Source organism: Manis pentadactyla, chromosome 5, assembly GCF_030020395.1.
Source record: "Manis pentadactyla isolate mManPen7 chromosome 5, mManPen7.hap1, whole genome shotgun sequence".
Classification (NCBI taxonomy): Eukaryota; Metazoa; Chordata; class Mammalia; order Pholidota; family Manidae; genus Manis; species Manis pentadactyla.
In genome coordinates, this window is record NC_080023.1 from 8,008,632 (window position 1) to 8,025,713 (window position 17,082).

General features: G+C 45.5%; 2 protein-coding genes across 2 annotated transcripts in view; one reads left to right on the forward strand and one right to left on the reverse strand.

Annotated features, from left to right (window-relative positions):
• The window catches only part of HS3ST1 (heparan sulfate-glucosamine 3-sulfotransferase 1), a 28,319-nt gene extending 24,409 nt beyond the window's left edge, over positions 1-3,910 (reverse strand). Inside the window, exon 1 of the mRNA XM_036921104.2 lies at positions 3,709-3,910. The gene's annotated coding sequence lies outside the window, so the exon portion shown is untranslated. The remainder of the gene's footprint in view (positions 1-3,708) is intronic.
• LOC130683926 (uncharacterized) overlaps positions 3,767-17,082 on the forward strand; it is a 35,192-nt gene continuing 21,876 nt past the window's right edge. The window contains exons 1-2 of the mRNA XM_057503224.1: positions 3,767-3,814; positions 3,879-4,121. Of these exons, the coding sequence (XP_057359207.1) occupies positions 3,767-3,814; positions 3,879-4,121 (291 nt within the window). The remainder of the gene's footprint in view (positions 3,815-3,878; positions 4,122-17,082) is intronic.

A 17,082-nucleotide genomic window follows, 5' to 3' on the forward strand; every position in this document is an offset into this window, starting at 1 on the left:
TGAGCTCCAGTATGGAATCCTCTGTACCTTCAGAAAATTAATTAACTTTTCTAATCTGCTTATTCCAAATCATTAAAATAGAAATGATGCCATCTGCCTGGGCACAGCACAGGGTTGCTGTGAAGATTCAGTTCGATCATTCATTCACTTTTTTTGAAATTATTCAACAAGTGTCATCTGTTAAGTGCCAGGCACTTAGGTCCTGGGGATAAACTGTGAACACCGAAAATGCCACAGAGAGCCAGTGCTTTATGCTAATGACAGATTTAGACAAAGAAGACCCAGGTCATCTCCTAAACCTGATCGTGTATCACTTTTCCCCAGCTGACACACTCATCTCCAACTTCACTTATGATTAATCAGTATCAGGGCCCTTCCTCCAGACATATTTCTTCTTAAGGCATATAAAATGCATTATGCTAAAAAGAAAAAAAAAACTCTAAAAAGTTTAATTCTGATCCTGAAAACATGAAACCAATTGTTCTGAGAAGAAGTGAGGCCACAAGGAAGATTTCTTGTGGAATAATCACAAGGAGTTACCACCTCCTCATTTAATGTTTAGTATAGATAATTCACACAGACATACACAAACTGTAATTAAGATAGACTAAATGGAATTTGCAGAAAGGGCAAATTAAGTAAACCTATCCACTTTTCACCAGTGTTTTAGAATTGCCAAAATGTCTTTTACATACATTTTCTCACTTCCTCATAATAATCCTTTCATCTTTATTTTGCAGATCAAGAATCCCAGGCTCAGAGAGAAAAATCATTTGCTTAGGACTCTGGGGCAAGACACTTGCTCCAAATCTAGCTTGCATTCTCCCCATTCCCCCACATTGGAAAAAGACAACTTTGCTAGGAAGCATTGGATAGCAAAGTTATCCAAGAGATAACACTTTGGGAGGAGCAAAACTGGCGCAAGGTACGGCAAGGCCACCACCATTGTGAAGTTGAAGGAAGAAATTTATACCAAGTGATAAGGAATAGCCTAGGTCTTTTCCAATACCAACTGGAAAGTTACTGCATTTCTCACACAGCAGCTAGGAAGTTGCTAGGGTCCACTTTGCTTTCCCTCATCCAAGACTGTCTTGTGTCTTGGCACAACAGCCCCAGCTTAGAGGCATGTCCTGAAACTTGGTGGCTAAGCCTGACCCTGTGTACAGGATCAGTTCTGTCAACTAGCCAATGTATTTTACTGTTCTTTCCAAGCTCTAGCCTCAATAGAGTACACGACTCAGGAATCCTGGTGGGTATGTGCAGCCCTGGGTAGACACCCCGATCTAGGAGAGGCAGTGTGCACCCATCAAGCAATTTTACACCAGCCATATCCCTAGCCCCTTTCTTACCACCATGAAGACAGGGAAAGCTTCCACATTGCTTTTCTATTTAAAGAGCTCTCAGACTTTTACAGAAAGGGAATTTCTTCTTTTAACAACTAAAGCACAAGCCCCAGCCATATTGTGGAGACCAAATAAAGGGTTCCTTAACACCTTCAAATGTGCAAAACACTGCTTCAGGCCATTGGACTGACAGCTTCCTGCCAGGGGTACCAACAAGAGTTCAGAGACCTGGGCTTCTTCCAATACTATTTGCGAGTTTAGGTATATACTGCTTTCTCACCAGTTTCCTAGTTAAAAAAAAAAAAAAAAAAAAACCACAAAAACCTCTCATCTTAAAGCTACAGCGCATTGTATACCAGGCAGCTTCAGCCCTGCAGCCCAGAGACCCAACTCAAGACGCCTCACTGAGGGAGCCTCACTCAGGGCTACTGTTGTAATTAAGTGCTTCAGCTTCAGAGTGCTTAGTCACCACGTTGTCCCTGTCCAGCTCAGCTGAGAGTTAGAAGGACCTACTGAAGTCTGTAAACGCTCCTTTAGAGGTTGATCTTTCTCTGCCTAGCGCTGCTGAAAACCTTATGTAATACAATGGTCCATTTCAGTATGTTATTTCTGCAATCCTATGGCAGGAAAAAAAATAATCTAACCTCTGAAAATAAGAGTAATATGAGGATTTGCAGTTGAAGCGTCATCTCCTGGAATTTCACTAGGTCAAGCTTATTCGAACAGCTCAATCGTCGTTACAAAGAAAGCAGAAAGCAGGAATAATTCCGAACGTTAAAGGATAGGCTTTAGAAATTCAGGGAGGCAGAAGTTGGGTTATCTCCCGCTGTCTTTTTTTTTTTTTTAAGATGGAATTCCTGTAATTAACCCTTGCGGGGAAGTTGGTAACTGCAATTCAACAAAATAAGGTGAGATTTGGCTGCAAAGCGAGACCGCAGGAGTAGTAGGACCCAAAGGACTCTCCGTGCGCACGGGCTGCAGTCACAGAAGCTGACCAAGCATGGGCGCCCAGACGCTGGGGGACTGGGCTGGCGACGGGCTTCCCAGCGAGCGCGTGGTGCGGGCTTTCGAGAGCTCTGGCTGACGGAGGAGGAAGGCGCGCGCTCGCTCCTCGATCCCTTGGCCGCTCGTAGCGGCTGCTCCCTGCTAGAAAGGAACCGCTCCTGGGAGCGCAACGCGAAACAGTGGGTTTGGACTCGCTTCCCAAGAACCACCCCTCCCGCCCCAAATCATCTCGGTACAACTAGTGGATAAAAATAGCCGACGGATAACGCTTTGGGAGGAGCGAAACTCGCGCAAGGTACGGCAAGGCCACCACTGATCCTGCAAAGTGTAGGGGGGAGGCGGAGGGATGCAGGCTCCCTCCCGAGAAAGGAACCTGCGTGTGCAAAGAAGCACGGACGCCGGCCTGTGGACGGGGTGAATGGAGGACCCACCGCGCGGGCAAAACACCCCGGGGCAAGCCCACCCGACACGCCGCGCCCTGCATCTCGCACCTGCTCCCACCCGCGTCACCAAGCCATCCCGGCTCTCGGGATCCGCTGGGGCCAGAAGGCGGAGCAGCGCGCGGTCCGCCGCCTCGCCAGGAGGGCGCACCTGGAGTCGTCAGGCTCCGCGAGGGTGCTCCTGGTTCTGAGCGGGGGCTACGTGCTCCCACCGCGGGCTGGCGCCCTGCCTCGCCGCACCCTCGTCTGCCACCACCCCGCAAGCGTTTGAAATAGAAATAGAAGCAGGAAAAAAAAAATAGGCGAAAAGTAACGTGAAAAATCAGGATCCTGTGTACTTGGCATTCGGGAAAGGGGTTACTTACGGTCCGTCGCCTCAATGTTTCTCCCTCCCGAGCATCCCCACCCCTGGGAGATGCTCCGTCTCTTCTGCACTCCAACCAGATCTAAAGGCAAATCGGAGCAAGGTTCCCCGGCCCTGGATGCTCTCTCGCCCGACTGACTGTTGCTGACTGCGTCTCTGCCCTAGATGCCAGCCGGCCTGGTACCAGCTCGGCCGCGAGCTGCGCTCCCCCTGCTCGCACCGTCTTAGGGAGAAGCGATGGGCAGGAGCGAAGCTCCGAACTCTCCTAGGGGACCTAAAATCCAGTCCACTAAGTCAGAAACCCGGACACCTGCCGGTAAAAAAAAGCAGTCCCTCGGGACTTCTGCGGAGCTGAGGGGCCAAGGCAGCAGGAGAGGATGGGAAACCCCGGGTCTCTCGTACCCCCAGCATCCACTCCACCTGTCCAGCCTCGACTCGCCTTGGGCTTTGCACCTGCCCTACCTAAGCCCGACACGCGAGATGAGGGCACCCTGACGGCCCCTCGTCTTGCCACTCCCCGTTCCGGCGGCCCCCACCCCACGCCCGCCCCACTCACCTGAGCCGCGCCGCGGTCCAGCCGGTCCGGCGCCACTAGTCGGCTCTCGGGCTGGGCCATGGGCAGCGCCGCCGCGCCCCGGCGGCCGGCGGAGCGGGATCCAGACGCCCCGGGGACAGGCAGGCGAGGCTGGGGCGCCGGCACCCACTGAGGCCCGTCTGTGGCGGTAGCTCTTGGCTGCTCGCGCGCCGGGGACTTTGCAGGCTGGAGGCTTGGCGAGCAGTCCCACCGAGGGGAGGAGCAGAGGGAGGAGCAGGGGCAGGAGGAGGGGACGGAGGAGGCCGGGCCCTGAGGGGCGAGCGCATGGGCCCGAGGAGGATCGCGAGCGCCCACTGCTGCCCGGCCGGCCCCGGTGCTGCCCCGAGTCGGCCGGCGGCGAGCGCTCCAGCCGAGCTCCCGGCTCCCGCCGACAGGTACTGGACTCGGCGGGCCCGCCCCTCTCCCCCCACTGGAGCTGCGGCTCCTCGGGTTTCAGTCCAGGGGCAGGGGACCAGCGCGGCCGGGAGGGTGGGGCCGGGGCTGGGTCGGGGGACTCGACAGTCGCTACAAACCAGGGGCGTCCGGGCTACTCCCTCACCCCTGCAAGAGAAGGGCAGGTGCGAGCCTCGGGCGCCCCTATTCCTGCACACTCGGGCCGGGGAAGGTCCCCTGGGTCTGCGCCCCTCCCACGTGCGTCGGCACCGCGCGGCCCCTTCCCGGGAGCCGACCCACCTGAGGCGCGGGAGCTCCTGGCGCCGCCCAGGAAGCAGGGGGAGCCGTGCTCCGGAGCCCGCGCCGCAGCCGTGCCGGGGGTGCTGGCTGGGAAGTCCGCTGCACGGCCGCCGGAGCCGGGGGCCCGCGGCGCCATTGAACACCCGCGCTCCCTTCGGTTTTGCGGCCCGGAGTGCACGCCGATTTACCCTGAGAGCGCGGAGAATTGCTCTCTGCTGCACGGGTGCACCAGGATCGCACACGTCAGCTCGGATATTAAACAGGGTCTTCCCGCCCCCTCCCTGTGCCCCTAGCTGGGAGGTCTGTGTGGGAACTTCACCAGCATCCAGAAGTTCAACTTCAGGTTTAAGATTTCGAAGGGCGCGGGGTTGCAGTCTCCGGAGAAACTGGGCTGCCTGCTTACCGGTTTACCTGAGCCAAAGCAAGTCGCCCCCAAAGGCAGGTCAGCAAACTTTTTTTTTTTTAAAAGAAGGAGAGAAGGAGGAGAAAGAAAGAAAGGAAAGCCCAATAGCCAAATGAATGCCAAAGTAATGAGATTTCAGATCTTCCGGATCTGAAATACTGGAAGAAACATTTGGGCGAATTCAAATTTGTCATTTAAGTTTTAAAAATCTTTCATGAACTTTGCTTAGTTTAAACATACTCTCCTATACAAGGAATCTTTGCGATAGGAAATTTAATCCCTTCAGTACGGATGTTACCACTGCTCTTACAGACAGTGGAACAATGACGAGCATTTTCTGGCTATCTGATAAAGCATCAGGAAAGACAAGACCTCGCCTTATTTTGGAAAACAAGTTTTAGGGGTTATAACGACCCTGTTAACTTTGAACCAGACTAATGTTGACATGCCTGTTTTAGGTATATATATATATGTATGTATATGTATATATACATACACACACATATTTGTATGTATTTGTTATATATTTATTAATATATATATTATAAATATATATATATTCTTATGTATATATGAATTTTTAAAAGCCACTCTAAAGCCCCACTTTGAAAAGCCTTAGCATTTAAATTTACATGAGCTTTTGAAGAACTGCTCTTCTCCCCATTCTACAGAGCTGTGTAAAATCATGTGGCAAGTCAAATGGTAGTCTAAGATAAGACTTAAGGATGCCAATAACTGGTGTCCTTAAGCACCTACTAGCAGCTAAGCCCAGAGCAGATCATGAGTTCTTCAAAATAGGGAGCGGTTTTGGTGTTCAAAGTTGGATGATTACTTTTCCTTAAGAGTTCAAATTACTTTTGTGCCAATGGTCTAATAAATCTCACAGCTTATTTGTGAGATGCAAAGAATGCTGGCTGTGATTCCATTTGCACCTGGCAGCTAAAGACAGCTTGACTGATCTGCTTAGTTCCCCATCCCAAGTCCTAAAGGGGAACTAGAATCCCCCAGTCCTCAGCCCTGAGTCCTCCGTCAGAAGCTTCACCTGGCATGCAGGGACTCCAAACTGATCTGGCAAGTGACAAGAATTTAAGGACTGAAATTTTAGCTTCTCTCATTTTTTTATTTCAGTCAATGTTCACTGATCACTGATCAATGTTCTTTTGTGTAGATAAAGATATTAATTGGCTTTTTGTTCTTACTTAGTTTTATGTCTCTGTCAAGACATTTGTCATTTCTTCTAGAGAACCTCCCCTGACCTCTCTGGGTATGTTAGGCTTCTTAACCAGGCATTTACATGTCACCAGCACTCAGCTCCGCTGTAATAATGCCAACATCCTATTAAAAACACCTGTTTAGAGATCTGTCTTCTCTACTAATTTAGAAGTGCATGGACCACTGTGGGAACTGTAAGAGAACTTAGTTCTCTCTCCCCAGAACCTTACAGGGTATCTGAAACAGTGTACCCTAAAACAAAAAGGTTATAGGCTGAAATTCCCTCAAGGGGTCATGGTTTAGGTTACACATGCTTCCATGTCAAAACTGTCAGTCTAAGAATGGAGGAGGTTCAGGTGACAGAGTGGTAGTCAGAAGAATGGCTATTACTCCTGGATGTGTGGCCTAAGACTCTCTTACTTAATGTCATCAGCTGGAAAATTAGAATGTTTTAGTAGATAATCTCTGAGCTCCTAATGTTCAAAGACAGCAAAGTCTTTATTGAGCACCTAATATGTGCTTAGTCCCGTGCCAGGTGCTGAGCAAGAGATGGAAGCATCTCCATTCCCCTAAGGGAGCAGAAAATCTTATCTCAAGGAGAAACAAGAGTGACCTCCACAACTCGTCTTTATTGAAACTCACCAGCATCAATTAAGTTGTAAACTGTGTTCTCCAGAAGAAAAAGGCTGAAAGAGTGAAATGAAAGCAAAAGCAACTGGCCTGTGAGTTCAGTCAACACTCAGGAGTAATAGTTGAGATTTTTTTCAAGGCTTTTGTGCCAGGTGCTCTGTGAAATGAATTACATGAGTTATACATTTTGTTCAGGCACCAGTCTTCTTAGAGACTATGATTTCCTCATTTTACAAAAATCATGATGTGAGTGAGTAGAAATAACCAGGCCACCAGGGGTAGAAGTGGGTTAGCCAAGGCAGCTACCCTTCCAGTAAAAATTAGACTCCTCGCCCAGTGCTCTCTGCAATTGAGTGGTCTGCTTAAATTTGCTTTTGTTATTTCTGTTTGTTTTCTTTCCCCCAGATATGTGATGGAAGAGGAAGGTCAGGGCTCAGGAGGAAGGTGGATGGGGAGAGAAAGAAAAAGAGAGCTTGCTTCTTCTGTAGGTGTTCAGGATCCCCGGCCAGTCTGCCTGACTGGCCTCCATCTGATTTCATCTGTAACTCCTGCCTGTGGGCCTTTCCTCCCATAATAGCCATTTGACTCTTTCAGGTTAATAGCATGAATATTAAGGAGTCCAGTGGGATTCTTTATAAGTAGAGAAAATTGGGATCAGGTTAGAAAATCCAATTTTAATAAACTTTCCAAGTCCTGATTTAGATGGTGTACTAATGGCGCTTACTGCTGAATCATCTTGAAAGTCACATGTATTTTTTAAAAGGGCCTTGTTGTACGTGAAGCCTGTTGGGTACTGTTTAGTTATACACTGTGCATTCCTGTCCTCATATTAAAAAATCATGTGCAAAACTGATGAAAGCAGATAGGAAATGTCACTGTCCATGGAGCTGGTAGGGTAGAGGGCAGGGGCATTGGGTTTGAAAGATAATTTTCACTCATTTGACCAAAACAAAGAGAGCCTGATTACACTGTGTGAAAATGGTGTCCTCAAATAACTCCGCTAATTTGATTGCGCTGAGGTCTAGAATTGTTTCTGTTTCTTTTGATTTGCTAATTGCCTAGAGCAGTTGACTTGTGAGAGGAAATGAAGGGTCCTATCCAGAAAGCACCAGGATCTTGGTGCCTTCCAGCTCAGCTCACCCATCACATGCCTCCCCTGACCAACATCTTTATGTCCTTGAAAACAGTCCGTCCATCTATGATTAACAGATTGTTTGATGTTTTTCCAACAACAAGATTTTTATCCCCTTTGTGGCACCAGATTTACTCTCAGCGTGTGTGCTTACAGGGTTGAGTTATAACTTTTGCCTTTGCAGGACTTATTCTGCACCAAAATAATTAATGAAAAAGTAAAAATTTTACTTCATGACTGCATTGATGTAAAGATGAATATACTATTCTTACTTATTTCAGTATTTTTTGAGATAAAAGCTCTTTTTTTCTCCTGATTTTAAAAGAGATTAAAACATTTTTCAGAGTCTCTGAAAGTACCGTGGGCTCCAGTGACTTCTAAAGGAGAGATCAGCCCTGTGTGAATGATTATTGCAGAAGGCGAATGCTTAATTGATTCAGGTGAAGTGCGTACAGTAAATGCCATGTCATACACATATCTCACAGTCCACTTGTTGTGCTGGATAAACAACTCTGCACAACATATTGCTTTTATTGCTGATCCTGCGTCAAATTTTGCCCCAAATTACACACATCAGTGCTGCAAAAATTGCAATATTACAGGACTGAAGTGGTCCCCTTGTTCATATTAGGCCCCGCAGAGTGCTGAAATGCCTCAGGGCAATGGAAAGTGTGGCTCTGCCTTTGATTTTACGTTTGCTGGTACCAAAGCTGACTGATGCTTTGATGGGCAGGTCTTGCTGATTTTCTCTTTCAGGTCTTTTTCAAGGATACTGGTAGGTTCAAACTCTCCAAAGAAAAAAAAAAAATTCTCTCCAGCCACATCAGTTGAGTTGAAACTGGGGATGTCCTATATAGCAGCTCTGTGGTAGGTGTCTGGGCGGAGATTTATGGACAGGAATAAAATGTAACCCCTTAACCTGGAGGAGCTCGCAGACGCATACCAACAGAAAGATTACAATTCAATCTGGTAATTCTCATGAGCTCCTGGTTCTCTGTGTTCTAGGAAGGTCAGGGCGCCCTGGGACTCTGATTCTCACACTTTCCCCTCCTACCTGAACCTCATCTTCAAGCAGCCCAGAATATGCCAGCAGCGCCCCCTCTTGGAGTCCCACTGAAGTTCTCTGGAGTGTGGCCCCTTTGTCCTTGAAAACTGACAGTGTTGCCTTCTCTCTTCTAAGCCTTGTTTTGATCCCAGATTTAAAACAGAGTCAAAGCTATGTGGAATCTCTTGGAAGAGGCTCAAGTTCTCTTTGCCCAGAGTTTTGGATCTGCTTTCCTTACGAAAGGGTGTATAATGACACTCATGAGAGCTATGTGTATATATATATTTTCTCCCTTATGGTAGTAATAACTATTTCGTAGAATGCTTTGAAGCTTAGACAACTTAGCTCTTAAATGAAAAAAAAAATAGCATGCATTTTATATTTAAAATGATCAAATGAGCATAGCTCAATATATTTATGACAATATTTATTATAAGCTAATGTAAGAATAGCTAATTTGTACAGTTAGGAAAAACAATTAGACAATGTAGGGAAACAAGGAAGAGGTATACAGAGGTAGGTAGAGGTAAATAAAAATCATGGCATTTATGGGTTAGCTTTATGCTAGGAAATTTGAATGCATTCTCCCTTTATCCCCATTTTACATATGAATATAGAGAAGTTAAATAACTTCCTGAAGATCACGCAACTAGCAGCACTATATTTAAAACCATGTAAAAATCAAGTCCTTCTATGCTCTCTTCCTGTCTCCTGATAGAAGTCTCTCCTTCCTCTCTTAACTGCATATATTCACTTCATAAGACTAGAGAGAGGACTCCAGTATAGTTCATATGTTACATCTCCAAGGAAGGAGAAGAGACCTGTGTTCTTTTTCATGCCTTGCAGATTTACTTACACTTTAGGAATATAACTATCCGTAAGGCATTTAAATCCAAGATTCATGCTATTGTTATGATTGCATTTAGTAAACTAATTGACAAAATAAAATGCTAGGCTTACAAGCACAGTTCTCAATGTCATTGTTTTTCTCTCTCCAGATAGGATCCGTCCTAAATATAAAAGCTGTTACAGAGATGCTGTTCCTGGTGAACTTCATCTCACACTGGGCCCTTGACTTCATGTGGTGCTCAGATCCCAGGTCTGGGTGCTGTGGTCGTTCATTCATTCTAGCATTGTCTAGCTGTGTATTCGGTGGTCCTCTGGGCACTGGGCCGGGGACAGCACCCCATCTTCATGGACTTGAACATCAGACAGTCTATTGCACCCTTTGGTGGATATAATGCCCTTCCCAGTTCTTTACCCAGAGTCAGCGGCCTTTATGGATTCACCCCGTCTGGAAGCTGTTCTGACTGGCAGGGACACTGCACCTGCCTAGGAAACAGATGCACTTACTCATTGGCAAACTTGGGGAGCTGCTCCTTCAGCTCTACCTTCTTCCTCTTGGGGGCAAGCTGCCTGCAAGGGGCCCCCAGCCTACCAGGCTTCGCCCTGCTCCTGCCTGTGGGCGAGGGGCTTGCCCTGGTCTGGGGTTGCTTCTACCTCCCTGGTAGGGGTGCCCATGTCCGGTGGTCAGCCTGCAGGCCTCTGAGCTCTTACGTGGCTATATTCTCCATCTAGCTTCTATCAATAACAAAGGCCCTATTTAGCTCTCAGGGGACAGTTCTTGATGCATAGGCAGGGAAGAGGGATGCTGTGTTGGGGGCTGATTTAAAATCCCAAACTGACGAACTCCCTTGATCCTTTGATTTCCTGGCTCCTAATTCACAAATCTCTTGCCCACACTTTAGCACCCATAATGTAATGCCCTGTCCTCTCATGGTCACCATGACTGTCATCTTTTCCCAGGGCCATGGTAAATCTGTTGTGTTCATAGTCTATATCTCTCAGGCCCTATTTCTACTTAGAAAAAGAAGATGAAGTAAATTCCCCCAAACAAGCATCCGATGGATAACTCCAGGAGGGCAGGTTCCAGAACCGGATTGCTGGGGTTCAGCTTCCAGCTGGGCAATATTAGCTCCGTGACCTCACCCAAATTACTTAGCCTCGTTTCTTCCTCTGTAAAATGGGAACAATAATAACGACACCCTTCTCTTGTTATTACATGTAAAGCACCTGGTGCAAAGGACATAATGAATGTTATTATTATGTGAATGTGTTGTTATTATATAAGGGAATTAAATCAGATGTCCGTCCTTTCTTAGAAAAAGTATAACAAAACCCATCTACGTTCTTTAGCACCCTGAAAATGGCCTCTGGATTACAGACCTTTTAAGGGACTAGTTCTCAGGAACAAACAACATCTGCCCTAGAGGCCATTGCTACACAGAAGTCATAGCACTGAAGGGAAGGAGAGCTCTCAAAGTGCACAGCTTTGGGGTCCAACAAAGCTAAGCATACATCTCTGCCCCCCCAGCCCATTCACATATCCTCTCTGTACCTTATCCTATTGTTTTGCACGGAATGCAGTATTTTGAGATTGAGGTAAGATGAGGCAGTTGAAAGTCAGTAACAGTGATGGCACACAGTAAGTCAGTATATTTGATTGACTGAATATGGGGCATATTCTTTCCGTCACTGATTTCAAACTGTCATTGACTAGAGCTGTTGATGTTGCCTGAGCTGACTTACAAGCAGGTGATACTGAATGGGGCAGAACAGAGCATGACGAAACTCAAACACCTCTCATTTCCTTCTGAAAAATAGAGAATGGGAGGTGTTTCCTCAGCAGAACTCAGCTCTACTCCACTCACAGGTGTGACAGGCCACATTGGGGGAGCATGTAGGAAATGCCCCATGCTTTCTCTCCATCACACCCAGAATAATAGCCCACAAAGATGCCCTCCTGTCAATATGTTACCTTATATCGTGTTAGAAGTTGAATGGTATCTCCCCACCTCACCAATTGTGTTGCAGTCCTAACCCCCAATACCTCAGAATGTGACTGTATTTGGACTTAGGGTTTTTACAGAGGTAATTAAGTGAAAAGGAGGCCATTAAGGTAGGCCCAAAACCAATATGATCAGTGTTGTTATGAGAAATTAGGACACAGGTATGTACAAAGGGATGACCATATATGAAGTCACATGGAAGGTGGCCATCTGCAAGACCAGGAGAGAGGCCCTCAAAGAAACTAACCCTGTTAACACCTTGATCTCACACTTCTAGGTTTCAGAACTGTGAGGAAATAAATTTCTGTTGTTTAAGCCTCCCTGTCTGCGGTCCTGTGTTGTGGCATTCCTGGAAAACTAATGCAGTTTCACAAAGTACTTGGTTGTTGCTTTGTAAGAGAATGTAGATTCCTGGCCATTACTAAAAATTGACTTTATATAGAGCCACATTACCCCAGTGCTCCATTTCTGTTCTTTTTGTGTACATGCTACTTGTTTAATCCAATGCTAATTCTTAGTGTATTTTTTTTTCAAGACATTTTATGACAATTCTGTTCACCACATGTACTTCAAGTAATGCTAGTATCTCAGCTGAAGTGATGGCAGTTGGGCCTATTAGTTATATATTGCTGCATAACAAATTACCCCCAAGTTAGTGCCTTCAAACCACACACATTTATTTCCTCTCTGTTTTTGTGCGTCAGGAATTGAGGCATGGCTCATCTAAGTCTTCTGGCTTAAGAGTAGCTCAGGTTCTAATCAAGGTGTTTGAAAGGGCTCTGGTCATGTCAGGGCTCACTGGGGGAAGATCTGCTTCCAAGATAGTTTACTCTGCTGTTGGCAGGACTTGATTCCTTGCAGGATGAGGGCCTAGTTTCTTGCTGGCCATTGCAGAGCCCAACCCCCCCACCCCAGTTCCGTGCCACATGGCTTCTCCATAGGGCAGTTCCTAACATGGTAGTCAGCTTCGTCAGAGTAAACAAGTGAGACAGCCAAAGGAGGCACTACAAATGGAAGACATAGTCTTTTTTTAACCTAATCTCTGACATCCTGTCACATTTGTCATATTCTTTTTCTTAGGCGCATGTCACTAAGTCCAGCCCACCCTCAAGGGGACAAGGCCACTTGAAAGCATGAACTCCAAGAAGCAGGGGTCCTTGGGGCTAGTTTAGAAGCTGCCTCCAGCAATCAGCAAGTCCATCAACAAGCAGGCTGTGACATTAGTGTCCTGACGACTGCTTGGACAATAAGATGGCAAGATTCCATTAATCATGAGATAAAAACCCAATTTCATAAATAAGAAGTATAAAAAAATCTTAAAGTCAATGAAATACCATGTTATTTCTTAAGCTCTTTGAAATATCACCCTAAGCTATGTTTTATGACTTTTTTCCTGTAACTTTCAGGTTACCTTTGTAATTATATAATAGAGAATAAAGAAAGTAAAAAACACTGAATCAAATTTCAAGGCACTTATCAATCAGTAAACCATTCATTCCATCAACGAAGAGATGGATAAGACTATGTTGTAGAAATGTGTGCCAACCCTCAGAATGTTTGATGTATTCAGAGAAATAGGGTCATTTTAATCAGTGGTTAAGGGGTTCTGCTTCCAATTGGCTGTTCAGAGAAGAAAGACCTCACAACAAGGTGGGATCTGGGCCCCAGTCTAAAAATCGTGGGGTTGGTTTCAATAGAGAAGTTTTAAAAATAACAGTTTCTCCTGGATTTGCTGAAAAGGTGATAAGCATTGGCAGGTGCAGGATGATACACAAGAGAAGAACTATGTGTTACTTTTAAATCTCTGCATCTTAGTATTCAAGGGTTAAGCTCAATTTTAAAGTTCACTTTTGCATTTGTCTGATTGTGCATGGAATTCTGAAGAAGGACAAGAAGTAATAGAACAACCCTCTCTATAACCCGGTTCTTGAACCAGGAATAAAGAAGCGGGTTTAAGATATACGACTGATAGGATTTTGTTTCCCACTCTGGTCCAGGCAAAGGACATTGAGGTCACTCCTAAGACCCCCATGCTTTTTCTTCATCACCACACCCTCCCTCCTTCCCCAAAGTCACCACTCTTCTTTTAAAACTAGAGATCAGTTTTGCAAACTTTGGCACTTTATTCAAATGCAATCATACAGCATTCTTCTGTGTCTCAGTCCTTTTGTTCAACATTGTTTATGAAATGGATCCCTGCAGTTGCATGGAGCTGAGGTGCATTGTCACTGCTGAATGGTATTATACGTATGAGGATACCAAATGCTCTCATTCATCCTGTTGGTGATGCCATTTGGGCTGTTTCCAGCTTAGGACTTTCCTAAATCCTGCTCTGTGAACACTGTTGTGCATGGTTCTCGGTGCGCAGCTGCAGATGCTTCTGTCTGCTCTCCACTTGGTTGGGGGCTGCTGCATCACAGGACTTGCAAATGCCCAGCTTCAGAGGTAAATGCCTAGCTGTTTTCCAAAGAGATTGGGCCATCTCCTTCCTCAGCAGTAGTGTCTGAGTTTCCATTACTCTATTTCTTCCCCAGACTAGGAAGCATGAGCCTGTTTAATTTGAGGCACTCTATTTTTGAGTGTGTAGTGGTGTGTCATTTTGGTTTCCATTTGGAATTTTGTGATGACAAGTGATGTGAAGCATATTTTGCCGTGTTTAATGAGCATTTGGATAATATCACCTTTCATGAAGGGCCTATTTGTGTCTTCTGCCCATTTTTCTATTGGGTTGTCTTTTTGTTACTGGTTTATAAAAGATCTTTATATATTGAAGGCAAGTTACTCTGCCTCCGTTCTCTTATCTATACAATAGGAATGATAATAATACCTACCACACATGATGCTGTTACAAGGATTGTATGAGTTATGGCATGTAAAAGCACAGAGCCAAGCGGGTACGTGGTAAGCGCTCAATAAACGTTTACTGTTGTCTATAGCCAAGACCACTGCTAGCAGGTTGTGGACACAGAACTCCAAGGAGGCTTTCTAAATTCTATTCCCTGGACTTTGTCTGGTACAACAGTGACTTACATGTCCAGGAAGACTGGAACTAGGAATTAGGAACCATGCACCCCCAATTGTGCCCACCCAGGGTCCCAAGGGTGGCTTTAGAGAGAAACACTGTGTGATTTTATTGCCATCACCATACTAATTTTAGAATATTAAAATTGTGCTTTTTCCTCTGAGGAAAGCAAAGTAGTTTTCAAGTTGAAAATTACTGAAGAAGCATTATCTCACAGCCGCTGCGTGATGCAATTGGTATTTGGCATGTTAATTCCTAAAATTTTAAGAAAATGATTTTGCACCAGGAGGTTAAAAAAAAAAAAGTCCCCAAACACAGAACTAAAATGTATTAAAAATTAAAGGACATGCAATGTGAGCAATTAAATATTTCAGTCTAAGTGCCCATTCCTGCCTCATCCAACTTCCCTTGGTTCACTAGCCACACTTAGGAAAAAAGGGACAATTTCTCTTTTACCCTATTGGGAATTACTTTGCTCCCCGTGGCCAAGGCAATAGAATTTCTTAAAAAGAAACAAATAAACACACTGTAATCAGTCTGCTTTGTCCTCCATCTGCGAAATTTCCACGGATAGATTAAATTAATTATTTTGTGAGGAGGGAAGCGTGAGAAGGACCATAATTTGGTCCTTCAAAACCAGAAATGACAATCTTTCATTTATTATTCCTCATGGAGAACAGCTACCAGTATCTTCCTTCTAGGTCCCTTAATTAAATTCAGCTTCTTATATTTTTCTCTTGACTTACTCCCTTTCATTTCTAGATTAACCTAGTTTTTCATAGTTATAATTCCTCAACTGTTAAATTTCATTTACCTCATTTAAATTTCTGTAGATGTCACTCCTCAAGTGGAAACTTTGTTTATTTTTTCACCTGTCTACCCAGGCAAGAAAACCATCCCACTTAGACCACAGCTAACAAATTTATAAACACACTGAAATGTGTTATCCCATATAATAAGAAAATATGTGAGTCAGCCTATGCTGATTTTAGAAAATGAGAGTGATTGGCCCAAGACCATCAGGAATATTCTCCCTCATCCTTGAAGGCCCTTTTATAGAGTTACATCTTCCACAGACTTTTGCCTCTGGACTCCCACAGAGCGTCAAGAGCACTACAGTAAACTGTGATTTTTCCCGGCGATCTGCTCCACTTCCTTGTAGACAGGAACATACCTGCGTAGGGCTGGTGACCTGTGGGCACTGTCCGTAGGTGTTGGGATGGGCAGTGTGACATGCTTCAGCCAAAGGAATGGGTGCAGATCAACCTCATCCGGGAGAAAGCTTTCAAAGGCATCACAAGTTCCCACCAGCACTCTCCATGGTCTCCTGCCCCAAGTTCCTTCATCCTGGTTCCCAGAATCAGAAGGCACGAGGAGCCCTAGGAACCAAGCTGGGTACTCCTACGTGCGACATGAGCAAGAAATACCTGAGGCTTGGGGGTCGCTGGTTACTTCCAGGCTCTCATTGAAATTGTTTACTTGTCTTATTCAAAGTACTTTCCTTGAGGACAGGGACTGCCTCTGCTTTGTTAGGCATATACATAGTTTGGTGCTTGGTGGTCAGGAGAAACTTATAAATGTTTGTTGAGTGACTGAATGACTGGATGAAGATCGCCGATGACGAGCATCTGTCCTCTGCTATGGCACTTGCGCCCACTGGAAAATGTTTCTTTCCTGAGCAGAAACCTGATCCCTTAACACATCCACGACAAGTAATTGTTCTAGCCCTTGGGCTCATATAAAACCATCTAATAACTCATCTGTAAGACAGCCCTCTGGTGTTTTAAAACAATGCGGCTATCCACTTCAGGAGTTTGCCTGTGCAGATTAAATATTCTCAGTCCTTTTTGTTATTTTCCCTGGCTTCAGCCTCCTTTACCTCCTGGGTACTCTCCTTTGCAAATACTTTAATTTACCCATGTCCTTCCTACAATGTAGGATCTGGAATTAGCACCAGCCTCCACGTGTGGTCCAAGCAGCATAAAGTGAGAAAGGGCCATCTCCTCCAGACCAACCCTCCATCTGGACTAACCACACCGAGTCTCACACAGCCTTCGCTATTCTTGGCAGCCACATCACACTGATGACTCATGCTGAGTCAACCAAATCCTTCAAGTTTTATTTACAAGTTTTTATTACCAGACTTTGCCTTAACTTGTGCAGCAGGTTTAGAGGACCCAGATGCGGATCCTAACACTGTTTCTTGTTAAATTCTCCACCTCTTTTCATTTGGTCTGTGGCTCCTGTCTATTGATGAAAAGGAAGACTTTATTCCCAGGAGTGGAAATTCAGGTACTAGCCCACAGAACCGAGAAACGACTTTGTTTCATCAAGTCCAGCCTGACTAGCGAGTCCATTGTCAGGTTCAGG